The sequence below is a fragment of the Malus sylvestris genome, chromosome 2, assembly GCF_916048215.2.
Source record: "Malus sylvestris chromosome 2, drMalSylv7.2, whole genome shotgun sequence".
In the NCBI taxonomy this organism is placed as follows: domain Eukaryota; kingdom Viridiplantae; phylum Streptophyta; class Magnoliopsida; order Rosales; family Rosaceae; genus Malus; species Malus sylvestris.
Genome location: NC_062261.1, coordinates 429564 through 444596, shown reverse-complemented (window position 1 = coordinate 444596; position 15033 = coordinate 429564). Strand labels below are relative to the sequence as shown.

Below are 15033 nucleotides of genomic sequence, written 5' to 3'. Positions count from 1 at the left end.
GACAAAATGCAGCAACGAAAACGCTACTGATAAATATAATTAATCATTCGGCCCTGTTTGGTTGATTTAATAACTTTTGTTCGGCAAGAAGTTGCCGATTGTAATATTACCATGCGGGCTGTGGTCAGTGGCGGAGCTAGAATTTTAGGCTAGAAGAAGCCCAAAAGTCTCAATTTGAAACTCTTATAATCTTACAAAAATTACTTTGCCGTGTGATGAGCAACCGACCACTATAGTTTGAGTCTGCTTTAATGTCATCCTCATCATCCTCTTCTTTAAACCTAAACCCCAAGCCTCTCTGATTCTCTTACTCGCTCGAACTCTATAAGAGCCACTAACCTCAAATCAAACTCGATGAAAGAAATTAAACTAAAAACGTCAGATTAGAACCATGAGCTTAAGAAAAAACCTTGAACATCATAAGAATAACACTAAACTTTTATGCGTGAAAAAATGTCAGGTGAGCTTGAAACCATAGTCCCTTCATGGCTCCATCTCTAAATGTGGTTCCCAAGTAACGGGGTAAACATAAATGAAATTCCGTGTTTAAATAGTAAAACTCTTGTGTTAAGTGGGCAAATTGCATACGAAGGGTAGGGAGAAAGAGAAGGATATGCCTTTTTGGACTGTGGATATCAAAATCTGTCTGCGTTGGTTGCCACAAGAAGAAGATTATATTTTGAAAAAAAAAAAAAAAGAATTATGATCCATGATACGCAATCATAATTATTGATTTGATGAACTAAACTCCATTAAAGTGATAAGCGACAAAGGCTGTCTTTGGTTGGTTCTCACTTCAGAGATTAGCCATCAATAAAAAGGTAGCTAGGATGCTCATCATTAATTTGTTCACTAGTGAAAAGAAGCTTTGCTTTAGCGGATTGTTACTTTTTGCTGACTCTCATGACATCGCTTAGAGCGAAAGTCATATCGACAATATATTTAGAACGAAACAAAACTGTAAAAATATATATATTGATATGTTGATGATACATTGCTGACATATGAATTCCACTCCACTCTAACAAGAATTGTATTGACAACTATAGCTGGAGCGCTTCAGTTGAAGGGATTCCGCCTAAACCCTAACTCTCATGACACCACTTGGAGCGGGATTCATATCGACAACATATTCAGAACAAAATAAAAATATAAAAATATATCAACTATACATATGTCATTCATATAGCCGTTGATACGTTGTTAATACATTGCAAATATATGAATTCCACTCTACTCTAACGAGAATAATATCAAGAAATATAGCTGGAGCGTTTCAGTTAAAAGGGATTCCCCCTAAGAAGAGCTTGTTTCATAATAAGGAAGTGATTTCTGCACACATCTTTTTGCCGTTTGCCGCCTGCGTTTTACCAAAAAAATTTAAACAAATGACTTCAATAATCACATATGATGAAAGATCAAAACTAGGGTGCTTCAACTTTAAGATCAATTTCTTCAATCAGAAACGATGAAGGATTGGAGATGTAATCCTTCAACCGACCGATTTCGTGAGCTACGTCCTGCATATTAGGTCTCAATGAAGGAGTGTACCGAGTGCACATCAGACCAAGCTCAATCAGTTCCAAAACAACATCCCTCCAGACTTTGTTGTACTGTTTAGGCATCGAATCAGCAGCGCACCTATCGAGCGCTTGTTGAACTATTGGATCGAGCCTGTGCAGGTACTGCCTTTTCACCCATTCATGAAGAGTTGAACCTTCGTGAGCAAGGACATCCGTTGGTCGCCTTCCTGTAACGATTTCTAGCAAAAGGACCCCGAAGCTGAACACGTCTCCCTCGGTAGAAATGGTTTTTCCCAATGCATACTCTGCATTTCATCAAGTAAATGAAGGAAATTAGTACGTATTAAAAAAGGTGTGCGGAAATCACTTTCAAATTTGTACATATTAGAAAATACGTACCAGGAGCAATGTAGCCAATGGATCCGCATAACAAGCCATCTGCTGAACTGAAGGATGCTGAATCATTCGTTGGAACATTCCCATCATCGCCCTTCACCAATCTCGCAATTCCAAAATCAGTTACCAACGCCGTCATGTCCTCATCTAGTAGAATGTTGCTCGGTTTGAGATCACAGTGCACAACTCTAACAGGAGAATGGTGATGTAAATAGGACATGCCTTCAGCTACATCACTGCAGATGCTTACCAACTGAATCAAATTCAACCGAACGCTCAGTCCATGGTTTGAGTATAGATGCCTCTCGAGGCTCCCATTTGACATCAATGGCAGAACAAGAGCCTTAAAGTCCGGCCTACTACATGCCGTGATGATTCTGATCAAATTTCTGTGCCTAGTTCTCTTCAGAACTCTGCATTCCCTTTTGAAGCTTCCTAAGATCTCTTCATCCGTTTTCAAATCCAATACCTTCACAGCAATTACTGAGTTGTCTTGGAGGACACCCTTATAGACATGCCCAAACCGGCCTGAACCAATCAGGCTCGAAGGGCTGAAACCGCCAGTGGCTTCAATGAGCTGCTCGTAAGAGATTCTCGGGTACTTGTGTTCTTTCTTCCCTTCTTCTTCATCATCCCCCAATTCCTCTTGATCGAAAACTGCCTGGTGCCTTTGGAATTTCGACCTATGCATGAGGGGGTACCCGAATACACAAAATATGGGGGTGATAAGTAATGACAAGATAATTGACAGAATAGCCAAATGATGAGCACGCTTCTTCCGGCAGTGTGACATGCCCTTTATTGATCCACAGAGACCAGGATTTCCGAGGAAAGAGTCTATAGTCAGCGAAGAAAAGGCCCCATTGCTTGATACATTCCCAGAGAAGTTGTTGAAAGAGAAGTTGAGTTTCTTCAGAGTTAATGATTCCTGCAGAGATTCTGGTATTTCTCCATTTAGTTGGTTCGAGGATACATCAAGACTTTGAAGATAAGGCAACTTTCCTATTGAATCCGGTAGAGAGCCTTCTAAGGAATTCGCAGAAAGGTTGAGGTATTCAAGGGCAATGCAGCTCCCAAGTTGTGATGGGATTGTGCCGGAAAGATTGTTGGAAGATAGGTCCACTGCTAGCACCATGTCCATTTTGCTCAGCTCCATCGGTAACAATCCATGCAAGTGATTGCTAGACAGGTTCAAGTACAACTTCAAGCTCCTCAGCCCTGCAACTTCGCTCGGAATCACTCCAGAAATTTGGTTGTGAGAAAGGTCTAGAATCTCTAAATTGATGCACTTCCCTAGGCTCGGTGGTATAGTCCCCGAGAGTTGGTTTTCATAAAGCAAGAGCCTCCTTAACTGGAAAAGATTTGCAAAACTATCTGGAATGGAACCGGAAAGCTTATTTTTCGATAAATCTAGAAGGCCTAGATGGGGAATGTCACCAAAGGCGGATGGAATCTCACCCGAGAGTGAATTGTTTGACAAAAACACCCTCTCTAGCATTGTCATTCGGCACAGTTTGGGCGGGATGGTTCCATTTAGAAGGTTACTAGACAAATTCAACAGGGTGAGGTTGACAAGATTTGAAATGTGAGGAGGAATTGAACCATAAATGCGATTAGCATCTAAGTGGAGCTGTACAAGATTGGTAGAAAGATTACCAATAATAGGAGGTAAATCTCCTCCAAGATTATTTCCAGCTAATTCAAGCTCTTGAAAGTTAGAGGCATTAACCAAAGAGGAGAAAAAAGGTTCGAGGTTAGTGTTACCGTCATGGCTCATAAAGCGATTGTAAGACAAGTAGAGGTATTGCAGTTTTGGCAGTTTTCGTATAATCTCTGATGGCAACTCCCCACTCAGCATGTTAGATTCCAAATCGATCCATTTAAGTTTTGAGGAGTTCGACATGGCTGCAGGAACCTGTCCAACTAGACGGTTGGACCACAACAGAAGAAACCTCAGCTGTTTAAGCTCACATCCCTCTTTCAAAGGAATTTCGCCGCTTAAAGAATTGTTAGAGAGGTCTATGTACTGCAGAGAGGACGAAGAATGATTGCAGAAAAGCGGCATTGGGATTTCACCAGTGAGCCGGTTGCTTCCCAAATCAAGATATACTATTTTGCGAAGAAAACCAAGTTCAGCAGCAATTCTTCCTTCGAGAAGGTTAGAAGATAAGCTGAGTTGTTCAAGTAGAGAAAGAGAGCCTAACTCGGGTGGGATGCGACCTTCAAAAAAGTTGCTTGACAAATCAAGAATGTGCAAGGAAGAAAGATTAGCGAGAGACGGGGAAATGGTGCCTCCGAGTGCCTTTCCACTAAGATCAAGCTCCACGACGCGGTCTCTAGCTTTGTTACACTTGATGCCTGACCAATTACAAACATGAACACCCCAAGAATTCCAGTCCTCCAAAGTGCGGTGGGGGTCTGAAACAATCCCTTCCCTGAAAGAAAGCAAGGATGCCTTGTCCCTCATTGTTTGAGCATTTTCTTGGGATAAAACCGCTTCCAACAAAATGATCAAACAGAGAAGATTAAACACGGAAAATCTTTGAAAACATATCATGATCACGTCAATCTTCTTCGAGCTAAAAGTTTCGAAGAAATTGGCGAAAACAAAGTGATCAGAAAGTACAGAGAGAGCAAATCAAGAGAAGCATGCACAAGCTGCATGAACTTAAGAACAAGATAATGTAAAAGCTTGGACACGTCCAATGCCAATAAGTAAGCAATTTGCAAATGCCAGGAAATTTGAAATACCTTGTGCCTAACTGCCGTTGAAGGCGTGGACGTACGTTTGGCGCCGGCGATCTTTGACTTTCGATCCCACCAATCGCGTTCATACAAATGCCGTGCGTGTAACGTGACAAGTAAGCAACGTTAAAGCCGCGCTTAGAGCAGTAATGCAGCCCATGTCAGCAGCAGTAGGCCTAACCATATTATTTTATGCTTAATTTGGTCAGGTAATTGTCTACTAATTATATATTATGTTGTTGGATTAGTGGATTGTGTGCTGTGGGGGGAAGATAATATTGGTTAATGAGCACGCTCAAGGGAAGCTGATGTGTTAAGTACGTGTTTGGGCGATGTATTTATACAGCATATTTAACACGCAGGCAGCAGGATGCCACCAACACAAATAAACAACTCAAAAGTTTCTACAAATATGCAACCAGCCTGGTAACTAGACTAAACAGACAAGAAGCCGTACACAAACTACATCTACAATTTAGTATCGCCTGATTACCTGTTTAAGCATATTTTCACTTGGTTCGACGACATCAAAGGGTATATGATATTAATACAGAGATAGAACCACAGAACTTTAGTACAACAACAACAACAAGCTTTTTCTCATTAAGTGGTGTCGATTGTATGAATCCTAGAACGCCATCACGTTCGATTTTGCAACACATCTTCTGTTAGCTCCAAGAATTCTATGTTTTTTCTTAAAGTCTCTTTTTAAGTCTTTCTAGGTTTTTCTCTACCCGTTTTGCCTTAACCTCTGTCTCATAATCACATTTTCTAACTAAAACATGTGTAGGTCTTCGATTTACGTGTCCAAACAACCTTAACCAATTTTGACTAAAACGCCACTTAACGGCCAATAAAAACCTGTGTTAACTAATGTCTTTTTGGTGATTTTTTTTTATTTTTTGTTGAAAATTTATAAAAAAAAAAATATGTCTATATATATCTCTCTCTTCTTGTGTCAAAATATATACAAAGATATGTACTTATAAAATTCAACCACAACAAGCCACAACTTAATATCTAACTTAATGTATGTATTGTCCTTGCATTCATGTGAGCCGAATCTTGTACTTCAAACCAAGTGAAGAAGAGTGTCGCTAGACCTACTGATTTTATGAGTGATCAAAGACATTCTTTGAAGCATTTGTAGTATGAGGTTTTAGACAAGGTTGAAACTCAAGTACCCCGAGTTCCAAACTTTACCCGATCGCAAAGTAGCAACGACCATCAAATCTGTCTCGGTGGTTGGCACACAAGCAAGTTGGTTAATGGAGTTAGGTCTGGTTTTAGACAAAGCCAGATTTGATTAAGACGTTAATTACTCAACTAATCTTTGTACAGATGGTTAAGTAGGGTATTCCATAATCGTGGGAAACTTCGAACTAATCTGCTTTAAGGAAAAAGTAACAAATGTATGAACTGCTTCCCAAACCCCATAAAAAAACTCAATCAGAAACTACAGGAGGAGAACAAGACTAATTACATTAATCAAGAAAAAATCGAACTAGGAGGAGACATCGGCAACCAAAAGTCAGGTTGGCGGCCGAGGGAAATTTCATAAGTTTTTACCGAAATTTATGTTTTTTCTGTTACACGTGACGACATCTAATACAAGGGACTTCAGAATAAATTGATCAAATATTCGAGGCCAAATAGTGAAAATATATAATGTCGCTTTTACCACTACCATACCACTAAAAAGCAAAGGTACCCTTGGGACTGTTTTGTCAAAACACTTATAAGTAATTTGGTTATAAATGTTTTAATTAGAATACTTCTACACTAATCAGGTAGTGTGGCAGAAAACGCTTTTAGTTTTTTTAAAGTAATATCAATTCTTTGATAAAAAAAATAATAAGTAATTTCAATTCTCAAACATGTCCTTAATGCATGGAATATGGGCCTTTTGAGCTTTCAAAGTAGCGGTATTTGGGCCTGTTGGGCTTCTAAACGTATCGGCGGGCCCTCTTGTTTTTTTTTTGCCACCAAAAATATTAAGTACTTTGGTTTTGTTGGGTAAATATCTCGAAATGGACAACAGAAAGGTTTAAGCGAGGTTTCATCTTCTTCCAGAGCAGCGTCTCACTCTCACTCTCTCTCTCAAAAAATGGCTTCCACAGCCTCCTTCTCTCCAAGCCCGCAAGCTCAAACGTACAGCTCCACATGGCGGAAACCGCCGAAGCTGAGCCACAAGTTCCTCTTCAGCTCAGCCTCCAACCGCCTCTTCTTCAAGCCCTCGCTTTCTTCCTCCACTCCTTTCCCCCTCAGCCTCAAGCCCCCTCCCGAACCGGTCCTCTCCCACCTGGTCCGAGACTCCGTCCAAGACAATCTCGTTGAAAATTCGATGAATTTACAGCTACCCATCAGAGAATTTCACCTAATTAAGCCCGAGGAATCGGCGCCCAGGATTTTTATCCAGGACCCTCCGTGGATTGCCGCGCTCTTTCTGAAAGGCATGTACAAGAAGGCCAACCAGGAGTTGAAATTGGAGTCGAAGGAAATCGACCGGCGGAAGTATAATTTGCTTCGGCGGCGGCAGATAAAGGCGGAGACGGAGGCGTGGGAGAGAATGGTGGAGGAGTACAAGGATTTGGAGCGAGTAATGCGGGAGAAGAAGCTGGCTCCGAGCTTGCCGTACGTGAAGACCTTGTTTTTGGGGTGGTTTGAGCCGCTGAGGGAGGCGATTGCGAGGGAGCAGCAGGTGCAGCAAACGAAGAAGCACAAGGCGGCTTTTGCGCCGCACATTGATTTGCTCCCGCCGGATAAGATGGCGCTGATTGTTATGCATAAGATGATGGGCTTGGTTATGGTGGGGAATCAAGATGGGTGTGTGCAGGTTGTTCAAGCTGCTGTTCATATTGGGATGGCCATTGAGCAGGAGGTGAGTTCTAATTCCTAATCTTTTGTGTGTGTTTCGAATTTTCGATGATGATATGATATGTATTGGTTTTCAAATGCACCCTAAGTTAATGCGAGATGATGTGCACTATAAAAGCTAAAGGTTTAAACATTAAGGATATTACACTCATGAAATGTTGCCATGATAATCGGGATTTCTTGTTTATGTATGGACAAGTTTTGGAATTAAGCATACTGATTAGCTCATTTATTGATTTGTTTTGAAAAGAAAGTGACTTTGCTCGGCTGTTTTATTAAGACTTGTCATTGAGGAACTTCAGTTAAGAGAAAGGGAACCTTTTGCAAATTTCATGCAATAGCTTTTCATCAAAATTTCCTTGTTTGTACTCAGTGTCAACGATATCACGGAATTGAAGTTGAAATATCATATATTGTTACCGTACAATTCAGGTTAGGATTCACAGTTTCTTGGAGAAAACCAAAAATTTCCAGAGAAAGAAGACTGCTGGTGCTGATGAAGACAGTCTGATTAAGGAGAAGGAGATACTGCGGAAACGTATTAATGTTTTAATTAAAAGAAAAAGACTCAGAGAGGTGCAAAAACTCTTGGTAAAAGAAGAATTTAAACCCTGGGGTCGTGATACACAGGCTAAGGTTTGTTGCTTTCAGAATTTTTTTTTCTCAGTATGGCTGAGGAAGCGTTTTTTATATTTTAGATTACATAATATATTGTGGGTGCCCATTTTTATTTTTGGGTTTTTTATGCAATGTGATTTTGCAGCTGGGAAGTCGTCTGATAGAATTATTAACAGAAACAGCTTACGTACAACCTCCACTTAACCAGTTGGCTGATGGTCCACCTGATGTTAGACCGGCCTTTAGGCACAGATTTAAGGCTGCAGCAAAAACTCCAGGGTAAGACTTTATCATGGTATTTGCCTCTGCAACTAGTTGAAGTATCCGAATATGAAGAACTTTTATGGTGATATGGACACCTATGTATTTTCATAAAGGATAACCATTCATATACCTTAAACTCTACCACTATTCCTTTGTTATAATGTAACTTCTTTTGGTCCTTATAGGCAGAAACTTGTGAAGAATTATGGAGTTATAGAATGTGATCCCCTAGTTCTTACTGGGCTTGATAAAACTGTAAGTTGAGATATATTTCCTTTGTTTCTGTTTACTTGTTCCGTACACTTGAAATCAGTTTGCAACTTGTTTCTTTACATTTTTACATTGGACATATCTGTGCGCTCCAGCTATTTACTGTTATTTTATGCCTTTGTTTCTTTACAGGCTAAACATATGTTGATTCCTTATGTGCCAATGTTGGTGCCTCCCAGAAAGTGGAAAGGGTATGAGATACAGTAAATGAAATTCATTTAGCATGTTCTCGTTTTGTTTCTTTAGCAAGAATGCGGTTAAGAAATAATCGAAATCTTATTCAAGTTGACTTTTGGCTAGTAAAATGTCAAACAAATCAGAAGCCTGCACTCAGATGCCCATAAAATCTAAATCTTTGCAGGTATGATAAGGGTGGTCACTTGTTCCTACCTTCTTATGTCATGCGTACTCATGGATCTAGGAAGCAGGTAGATACAATGAGGAATATTTCTGGAAAGCAGATGCAGAAAGTATTCGAGGTACATAAATTAGAGTTCCATTCTATGTTTCCCTTGTATAATAGGTCAAGACCAGAGCTTTTGCTCAGTTATCTAGTTAAGACTTGGTGAGATGCTAAATTAGAGTTCCATTCTCATTGTTCCTGTCACTGCCCCTTTCTGATGGATTAGTGACCGAGAATACTGGGTGCAACCATTAGTAGTTATCTGTGATGGAACAATAGATCATGAACTGAACTTTCCCTGTGCATATAGGCAAACCTTGATCTATTCTAGTTCTTTAACATGTACTTTCTCTTACACATGTGAAAATGATATTCACTTTTGATGGCATGTGCAGGCCCTAGATATGCTTGGAAGTACCAAATGGAGGGTGAATAAAAAAGTACTTAACGTGGTGGAGAGCATCTGGGCTAGAGGTGGCAACATTGCAGGCCTGGTTGATCGTGAAGATGTGAGCACATAATGATCTCTTGAATTTATTAAGAACTTGTTTGTATTCTACCTTTGTGTTACTATGTTGTCCAGAGATAAACCTATGAATCTAACGGCCATAGCATTAGTATAAAGTATGAGCACCTATACGGTGCCAGGACCCCAATGTGGGATAGCTCTTGTTTCTCTTTTGTGAAAATTTTAGTGTAACTTAATTGGATGATGTATAAATTTCTGTCAAATAACAAATTAGTCCTGATATATCTGCCTCGAGCTACAATGATCCAAGAAAAAGAAAGAAACTAGAGTTAGAATAATGTAGTTACTTCCCTTGTCAGTAGAGTTTACTTGGTTTTGTTGGTGGATTTTCGTTATAGCAACATATTTTGGGTTTGTTGACATCATTTTGTTTGGATTTTGCTTTTAAATTTCATCTGGCTTAAATATCCTTATGGGATTGTAGGTTCCAGTGCCAGATAAACCACCGCTTGAGGGTTTAACAGAAATTCAGGAATGGAAATGGAGTGTAAGAAAAGCAAAGAAGATTAACCAAGAAAGGCATTCTCTGCGATGTGACACAGAACTTAAGCTCTCTGTAAGGTCCCCATCTGATTAGATAGTATTTTATTTATTGATAAAATGTTTATGATATTTTATTGTGTTATTTTCCTATTTTATATGGTCACCACCTTTAGATTTCACTTTGTGAGAAATAATATTGAGTAAATTGATTCTGAAATAGGTTGCTCGCAAGATGAAGGATGAGGAAGGCTTTTATTATCCTCACAATCTTGATTTTCGAGGCCGAGCTTACCCAATGCATCCACATTTAAATCATTTGAGTTCTGATCTCTGTCGAGGAGTCCTTGAATTTGCTGAAGGACGACCATTAGGGAAGTCTGGTTTACGTTGGCTGAAGATTCATTTAGCAAACCTTTATGCGGGCGGTGTTGAAAAGCTTTCGTATGAGGAACGGCATGCATTTGTGGATCATCACATTGATGATATATTTGATTCAGCAACAAACCCTGTAAATGGAAACCGATGGTGGTTAACAGCTGAAGATCCTTTACAGTGCCTAGCGGCTTGTATCAATCTGTCAGAAGCGTTAAATAGCCCATCACCACATACTGTCATTTCTCATTTGCCCATCCATCAGGTAAATTGCTTTCTTAGTCGTTAGAGTGGCAAAAAGAGATACCATAGTTTATGCAAGTTTGTTTAGGATTATCTAATACTCAAAACCATATATTTTCAAAAGTTTATGCAAATGATAAGAATTTTTTAACTTATTTGTGTGGGTCAAATGATAATTTATTTTTAATTTTTCCATTTATATTTCATTGATGAGCTTTCAATTTTCTAGGATGGTTCATGCAATGGCTTACAGCACTATGCAGCCTTGGGAAGAGATAGTGTAAGTTGGCTTTATCCTCATTGATATAAGTTTTCTGTTTACATCTTCATGTTACTGCACTCTAATTTTCTTGTACTCCATTATATGTTCTGCTTATTTATTCTACTTTTGTAGTAAATGAACTATAGTCGTCATTATCTAGAAAATTTGATTGTAAAGGGCTTTTTACATGCAGATTTTCTTAAGTTTTCCTCATTTACTATTTGTTCTGGGGTCGAAATATTCAGTGTTCTGTTATATATAATATAATATAGGAACTTATTTTCTTACTTTTATGTTAAAGTTTTGCTTTGTTGTTGATTTGAATTGCTGTGATATTCTCAGTTGGAAGCAGCTGCAGTCAACTTAGTCGCTGGAGAGAAACCTGCCGATGTTTACTCAGAAATTGCTGCAAGGTATATTAAATTTCCACATTTTACTCATTAGGTTTTGCTTCCTTTTAGATGTGCGACAAGCATAAAAATACGAGAGAATAGTGCCACAAGGTGAAAAAAATATTAGATGAAGAGGTAACATGACTAACACTTATCTTCTATATCTATATGTTGTCAGGGTACATGAGATTATGGAAAGAGACAGCAATAAGGATCCGACTACAAGCCCAAATGCTTTATTAGCCCGAGTCTTAGTTAATCAGGTTGATCTTCCTTGCTTCTTCTGGAGTTCAAAGTTGCAATATGCTGTCTAAATGAGTTTTTCTACTTATTAAATGTGGATTTCTTTAGTTATGTAATTCTGCATGCGAGAATGTATATAGTGCTTATAGATTATAAAAGTCTATGCATAATTGCATATTTATGAAATTAACAATCTATGGTTTTGGAATCTTTCAGATTGACCGGAAATTGGTGAAACAGACTGTCATGACTTCAGTGTATGGAGTTACTTACGTTGGGGCACGCGAACAAATAAAAAGAAGATTAGAGGAGAAGGGTCTTATTACAGACGATAGACTACTTTTCACTGCAGCTTGCTATGCTGCTAAAGTAAGCAAATAGCCACCTTAGTGTACCTGCGACCAAATATTTGTGGATCAAGATTTAACCGTATACGTTTCTTTGATTTCCTCATTTGGATAATTAATTGATAATTAACATGCAAATGCAATGCATGGTTTGCCGATTTAATATGTATGTTAGATTTAAAGATGATTACCTCATGTTATTCTCCTTGGCCAGTTTAGGTTCTAAAGAAAAACATAAGCTGCTTTCTTATAAAGAAAAACATTAACTTTTGTATCTAGATCATACCTTCTAATTTTTCATATTTTCCACAGGTTACTTTGGCTGCCCTTGGCGAGATATTCCAAGCTGCACGTGGTATAATGGGCTGGCTCGGTGATTGTGCCAAGGTGCGGTTACTTTTTTTCTTGGGTCATGTTCTGGACGCTAAATGATAGGCCTGGTAGATAAGTTGTGTTATCAAACTTTTGCAGGTGATTGCTTCAGAAAATCAACCTGTGCGTTGGACTACTCCTCTAGGTCTTCCTGTTGTGCAACCCTACTGTAAAAATGAACGACATCTTGTAAGTTTGGCAGCTTAGTTAAATATTAAATTTACATCAACAGGCAAACACCGCAAACCATTATCTGGAAAAATTCCATTTCAGATGAAATTGTTTAGTACAGAATGTCAGGATATGTTGCATGATTGCATCTACTATTGCATTCATGCATCATTTCTTCTTTCCATGTTGCTACTGATGGGGCTAAAGTTTTAATTTATTAATTTTGTAGTGATAATTTAGTAACTAATCCCTCCTTGGAGTTGCAGATAAGAACATCCCTTCAGGTTTTAGCCTTGCAGCGGGAGAGTAACTTGGTAAGCGCTGCTTACTCAATGTTCTCTTTCCTTATATGTTATATGAATTGTTGCAGAGTTAACATTTGTCTATTACAGATAGATGTTAGAAAACAAAGGACTGCATTTCCTCCAAATTTTGTTCACTCACTTGACGGTTCACACATGATGATGACTGCACTTGCCTGCAGGGACGCGGGCCTGCGTTTTGCAGGTTTGTCTCAGTAGTCTGGTCTTTAACTCTACTGGTTTACTTCTCACTCACATGTTGAAATATGTTTAAGTTCTCACATGCATGTTAAAAAAATGTTTGTAGGGGTACATGACTCCTTCTGGACTCATGCATGTGACGTAGACCAAATGAACGAGATACTTCGGGAAAAGTTTATAGAGCTCTATAGCATGCCGATACTTGAAAATGTAAGTAGAAACTTTCCTCTCAGCAGCCCATCCTGAATTAAATTGCATGTTTATTTCCATTGACTTCATAATAACTCTGCCTGTTCCCAGTTGCTAGAAAGCTTCCAAGCATCATATCCAGCGTTGACATTCCCTCCCCTCCCAGAAAGAGGTGACTTCGACTTGCAAGAGGTTCTGGAATCTCCATACTTTTTCAACTGAAACGTGAGCAGCAAGCAGTGATAACGATGTTTGAAAAACATTGCCACACGTATCAGATGCCACTCCTGGAATGACCGAGAAGCTGTAGTAAGAGTTCATTCGTGTATGCATTTAAACGTGAAGTGGGAAACGAAAACCTAAGGTTGCTTTTGTGAAAGACAAAGGACAAACTTTGATTTCCCACGATCAGCGAGTCTACACGATTCTCATGGGTATCGATCATCTGCAGTGTTAACGATCTGGTTCATTTTACCCATGTACAGAAAGCGCGACTCTTCTACAGAAATTCAAGGTTGTATTCTCTGATATAGAAGTCAAGAGAAGCAGATACGAAGCAGCAGCCAGCGTAGGAGGTCATCTTAGTGGTGCTCAAGTCACGTATGCTTCTTTTCATTGTATTCGGACGTATAACATATTAACATATGTTTTATCGGTATCAGAGTAGGAGGAGAAAAGATCATTCTTTAGACATACATGATACATGTACACTTTGCCAATGGAAGTTCTTGCAAATTTGTGAGCAAGAGCTGTAAAGAAATGAAATAAATTTATCAATAGTTCGGTTCATCGTGTTTGGAGTCGTATTTTGCGCATCACTTTGTATTACTGAGTACAAGCATAAGTTTCTCCAGCACCGGCGGTAGCGATACTTGGCTGTTGTTAAGCAAAGATTGTCCTGCACATACAGAACAGGCCTCCGAGAGAGGACCGTTCACTTCAGTTGAGTTTTGACCAGAACCCTAAGGAGATACAGAAGAAAAATATGCTACCCCTTAAAACCACACTGCTTGTAAAGTTGTAAGAATGCTGAAGAAATATCTCAAATCAACAAAAGCAGGTTTCATTTATTTATGAGCCAGATCTTAATCAGGAGTTGGGAGGCTCACATCAGCATTGTAAACTTTACAACCCCATCTGCTTCATCCACAGGGACCATTTTACAGCCTCCAAATATTCATCGTTTCTTCGCAGTGCAGCGATAAGATTGATATAGGTTATCCTATCAGGTTCTAAACCATTTTCTCTCATTTCCTTGACCAGATGGACAGCATTTTCGACCATTCCTGCAATTCCATATGCCTTAATCAACGTGTTATGGCTGCACAGATCAGGTCCAAGTCCGCATTCTTTCAACTCAGTCACACTGGCAACTTCATCAATCCATCCTTGCTCTCCATAGTATTGTTGTAAGTGTAATGGTCAGAAGCGAGTTTTTTTTTTTTTCATTCCCTGCAAAACACTTCTAAATCTTTCCATTTGGCTTTCTTTCCAATAAGCATCCAACATGGTATTGTAGGCTTCCCGGGAAACCGAAAATCCTTTGAACTGCATCTCTTCAAATGTTGAAGTCATACTTCTGAAATCTTTATTTCGCCCGTAAGCAGCTATAATAGAATTGTAAGAGATCATGTCAACCAAACGCACTTTTGAGCCATCCTGAACAACTCCCTAGCTTTGTTCAGAAGCTTTGCTTTTCCGTATACATTGAGCATGACATTGAAGGTTATGTTATGAGGGACAAAACCACGTTGAAGTCTCTGAGATCTCATTGACTGGCAAAGCAGGAGAAGAGCAGTTTATGACACAGTTGTACATTTCCTGATCCCAT

General features: G+C 39.2%; 2 protein-coding genes across 2 annotated transcripts; one reads left to right on the top strand and one right to left on the bottom strand.

The window, feature by feature from the left end:
- Positions 1–1290: 1290 nt before the first annotated feature.
- LOC126589770 (putative leucine-rich repeat receptor-like serine/threonine-protein kinase At2g24130) lies at positions 1291–4575 on the bottom strand. The gene is made up of 2 exons (XM_050255166.1): positions 1923–4575; positions 1291–1828 (listed from the first exon to the last, which is right to left on the bottom strand). The coding sequence occupies exons 1-2, from the start codon at positions 4474–4476 to the stop codon at positions 1425–1427; spliced, it is 2958 nt and encodes a 985-aa protein (XP_050111123.1). The 5' UTR covers positions 4477–4575; the 3' UTR covers positions 1291–1424.
- Positions 4576–6703: 2128 nt separating this feature from the next.
- Positions 6704–13991, top strand: LOC126589778 (DNA-directed RNA polymerase 3, chloroplastic-like). Its single transcript, XM_050255176.1, has 19 exons — positions 6704–7545; positions 7974–8177; positions 8305–8438; positions 8609–8678; positions 8826–8884; positions 9055–9172; positions 9492–9605; positions 10050–10181; positions 10329–10745; positions 10953–11003; positions 11328–11398; positions 11556–11640; positions 11837–11989; positions 12280–12354; positions 12439–12528; positions 12777–12824; positions 12903–13017; positions 13120–13223; positions 13314–13991. The coding sequence occupies exons 1-19, from the start codon at positions 6772–6774 to the stop codon at positions 13422–13424; spliced, it is 2925 nt and encodes a 974-aa protein (XP_050111133.1). The 5' UTR covers positions 6704–6771; the 3' UTR covers positions 13425–13991.
- The last annotated feature ends 1042 nt before the right edge of the window (positions 13992–15033 follow it).

What these genes read in the sequence shown, in the direction of transcription:
- LOC126589770 (XM_050255166.1), bottom strand. Translation starts at nt 4,476, where the DNA reads ATGATATGTTTTCAAAGATTTTCCGTGTTTAATCTTCTCTGTTTGATC. An exon ending in CATTGGCTACATTGCTCCTG is followed by an intron (nt 1,829 to 1,922) that starts GTACGTATTTTC and finishes GATGAAATGCAG; the next exon opens with AGTATGCATTGGGAAAAACC.
- LOC126589778 (XM_050255176.1), top strand. Translation starts at nt 6,772, where the DNA reads ATGGCTTCCACAGCCTCCTTCTCTCCAAGCCCGCAAGCTCAAACGTAC. An exon ending in CAGCCTTGGGAAGAGATAGT is followed by an intron (nt 11,004 to 11,327) that starts GTAAGTTGGCTT and finishes TGATATTCTCAG; the next exon opens with TTGGAAGCAGCTGCAGTCAA. An exon ending in GTAAAAATGAACGACATCTT is followed by an intron (nt 12,529 to 12,776) that starts GTAAGTTTGGCA and finishes TTGGAGTTGCAG; the next exon opens with ATAAGAACATCCCTTCAGGT.